Source organism: Papilio polytes, unplaced genomic scaffold (assembly GCF_000836215.1).
Source record: "Papilio polytes unplaced genomic scaffold, Ppol_1.0 DF823958.1, whole genome shotgun sequence".
Taxonomy (NCBI): Eukaryota; Metazoa; Arthropoda; class Insecta; order Lepidoptera; family Papilionidae; genus Papilio; species Papilio polytes.
This window is the reverse complement of record NW_013525246.1, coordinates 1-3,627: the sequence shown is the minus strand read 5'-3', so window position 1 is coordinate 3,627 and position 3,627 is coordinate 1. Positions and strand designations below refer to the sequence as shown.

Genomic DNA, 3,627 nt, shown 5'->3' with positions numbered 1-3,627 from the left:
CACTAATCGGTAATCTCTACGTAACCTATACCAAATGTTCAATACAAACAAATGACTATCGCTCCTACAACCACGAATTTGGCACATCAGGAACCAAAACAACTTTAATAGCGGTAGAGCCCGCTTTAACATCGTCACACGAATTGGCCGGCGCCCCCGATGCAATACCACCACACAGAAAACAGGCGTGAAGTGGAAGTAATTCTGCGTTTCGTCTGATGAGTGTTGTGCCGGATTTCTAATTTTAGTCCCTTTCCTCTTCCACCCTTTTCTTAAGAGGAAAGGATGGGAAGGAAAAGTGGATTTGACGGTGGAGGAGATGCATAGAAAGGAGAAATGTCCTCTTTATGTGCGTCTCCACCGACAATTAAGTCAATTACGGGTGTTTATGGGCAACGGTCGCTTTCCATTTCGGTGGATTCAGGTGGCCACTTGCTCGTTTGCCACCTTATATGATAAAACTGTCCCGCACAGCGTGTCAATTCGATACCAAATGATAAGCCGTGCAGTTTTAAATCTAGCATATCTCAATGAGTTGGATATCCAGATTTTTTTATATCTGTAGCAAGTTAGATAAAGATATACATAGTGATTTTTATCGGTCGATATAATTATGAAACGACTTTCAATACTTTTATCAGATATCGCAGGACATTCACCTGTTGAGAAATATATCACTTTGCTATCCATGCCAGTAACACCAAGTTCTGGACCTTTTTACCGTGGCTTTATAATGATTAAAGACTAAATAACATATTGTCAACTTATTCTTTCTTCGAAATTACTTTACCTTTGTCGTCATCCACTTGTCTTTATCCCTTACGGAGGGTCGGCACATATGCCGCTCTTCCATACATCTCTATCGGCCGTCATATCTGAATCCACACCTTTCTTAAGCATATCCTTTCACACAATCCATCCATACTGTCGATCTTCCTCTACTATTGTAGCTATCTATATTCAACATTAATACTTCCTTGTTTATGTGATCACCTTAAAACAGCTATACATCGAAAAACATTTTTGTGTACCATTTTTCATGCATATCACCGTACCACTGTATTTTCAAGTCGAATTAAAGGTAACCTTTTCTCGAATCATTTCATCATATTTTCGATTGCTTTAGCATGTTACGGTTAATGCTTTTCTTCGCCACGTGATTATATGACCTAGACTAATAAAATTTAATTACTTCTGAATTGTGAATTGAGGGGAATAATAATTAAACACAAAAAACTAACTGAAACATCTAATCTATTATGCAACTTCCAAGATATATCATCATATATTTATACTATTACTAGTTTTTGACTTTGACTCCGTGCGCGTAGTAGTAAAAAAAAGTGTATAGCCTATGTGTTCTTCAGTGTATCATATAAATCTATAAATTTCCAGATATTTAGACCAAAAACTCTTAAAAACTATGCATCCATTAAAACTTTCGCATTTATAATATTAGTAAGATTTCTAGAATTTAATCGATTCGTATTCTTGTTTAGTATGTGTTCTGTATCCCCATAAGTGTGAAAACAGTATTTTTTTTAGCAGTAGAAGTAATTTTAGTTACCTCCTCCCAGGCGAGTATGGAGCTCTCGACGGCGCTGATCCACATGTCGCCGGCGCCCGCGCTCACGTCCGCGCCGCGCCGTGCGCCCTCCTCCGAATGCTGAACACAAAACAAAGACATTTAAAACATATAGACATGAACAACATTTTATCACCGGTAACTTCTTTGAAAAGTACTATGTTAGTCAAGTTTAGTACACCACCTCGTGTCCTTGTATTAATAAAGGCATATGCCCAAGTAACTACAGTCCATCAAGGATTTGTGCTCTGTGACGCCCTGTTTAAAATTGACAGAGGAGCATTTATAAATTAGTACACCTTAGCTTCACTTTAACCTACCGGGTCAGATAACTTTAACCGACTATACAACGTAAAAAAAACTTTATACAAACGCTCTACTTCTGAGCCGAATAACAAGAAGTAATCTCATTACGTAACCTATAGTCAAATATTAACAATATTAATTTAAAATTTTAACTAGTTGGCCTAATTTAGGCGAGAAACTGCTGTTTTGGTATGTACAGTCGGGGAATCTGGCGGCGTTCCGTATTCTGTCACATCGTTTAATACGCGTTAGAATGACTTGGAATAATAGGATACAAATTTAATGTGTCGATACGTGAAGGTTAGTCAGCCATATGAGGCTTTTTTATTATTATCTTCGTTGGAGAAACTCACTGTAGCTTAATAGATTATTTCTAAGAGGCTGAGTTCGTCTCATTTCAAAGAACAAAATAACATTTTTGTAAGTGAAACACCGCGTATTTCCACGACTGTACATTATCAAATTTATGAGTTCCTGGTATTTGTTTCCTGTTATTTACCCGTACCTGGTACGAAGGACAATTACAAAAATGAATAATATTCCTGAAACGCTTCAGTTAACTTAATACAAAGCTTTGATCTAGCAATAGATTGTTTTTTTTTTTACTTTAAAATCAAAAGGATCAATAGGCTTTTGATCTTTTAACGGTAATTCCGTTTAATATAGTTTTTAAAGGCAACCAAAAAAGCAAACTAGCACACTAATATTTAATATCATCATCATCACCAGCTCACTATACGACCCCACCAAGGGGCTCGGAGATTACCCTAAATTAGGGTGACTAGGACTTAGTCAACCACGCTTGCCCAATGCGGGTTGGTTGACTTGACACATATCTTTGAATTTCTTCGCCGATATATTTAGGTTGCATCACGATGTTTTCCTTCACCGTAAGAACGTCGGGTAAATTATGTACGTATGAAAAATTTCATTAAAATCACATTGGTACAGCAGGATTCGAACCCAAGACCTGTAGATTACAAGTCAAGTGCTTTAACCACTGGGCCAGTGACGCTCTTTAGTATTTAGTATGATTAGACATAATTCTAGAGCTAAACTAATTGAATAGTCCTAATTTTAATTGAGGCCTAATTTTAGTCCCTTTTCCTATCCACCCTTTTCTTAAGAGGAAAGGATGGGAAGGAAAAGTAGATTTGACGATGGAGACGCATAGGAAGAGGGAATATCCTCTTTATGTGTGTCTCCTCCTCCGTCGATTGAGGGTAGTCAACGCATCTGCAATTGCCGATGTTTATGGGCAGCAGTCGCTTTCCATTTTTGTGGATTCAGGTGGCCGCTTGCTCGTTTGCCACCTTATATTATTAAAAAAGTCCGTACAATATCATCAATTGCCTGTGTATGAAATTCAGAAAGTATGCAAATTCAAAATCAGGTCGTGCATTTAAAACATTGACCTAAAAACTACCACAGTTGTGCACTATACCTGCATAATGGACAACTGAGGACGTAACTGTAACTTACAACTAAGCTACAATAGTTTCAACAATTTCACTAAAAGCTTTGACGATCTGAATATCTTTTAATACCATATTATAAAGTGGTATTAAAAATTTACGATCGCCTTAGGAATAGTGTATGTCATCGTCAGATTATAATCTTACTAAAGGTTTGTACTACACATATCGGCGAAGAAATTCAAAGATATGTGTGAAGTCAACCAACCTGCACTGGGCCAGCGTGGTTGACTATGGCCTAGTCACCCCTTATTAGGGTAG

General features: G+C 37.4%; 1 protein-coding gene across 1 annotated transcript in view; it reads right to left on the bottom strand.

Annotated features, from left to right (window-relative positions):
- LOC106101660 (calcium-transporting ATPase type 2C member 1) overlaps window positions 1-1,665 on the bottom strand; it is a 30,593-nt gene extending 28,928 nt beyond the window's left edge. Inside the window, exon 1 of the mRNA XM_013280969.1 lies at window positions 1,568-1,665. Within this exon, the coding sequence (XP_013136423.1) occupies window positions 1,568-1,612 (45 nt within the window). The 5' untranslated portion in view covers window positions 1,613-1,665. The remainder of the gene's footprint in view (window positions 1-1,567) is intronic.
- Window positions 1,666-3,627: the final 1,962 nt, after the last annotated feature.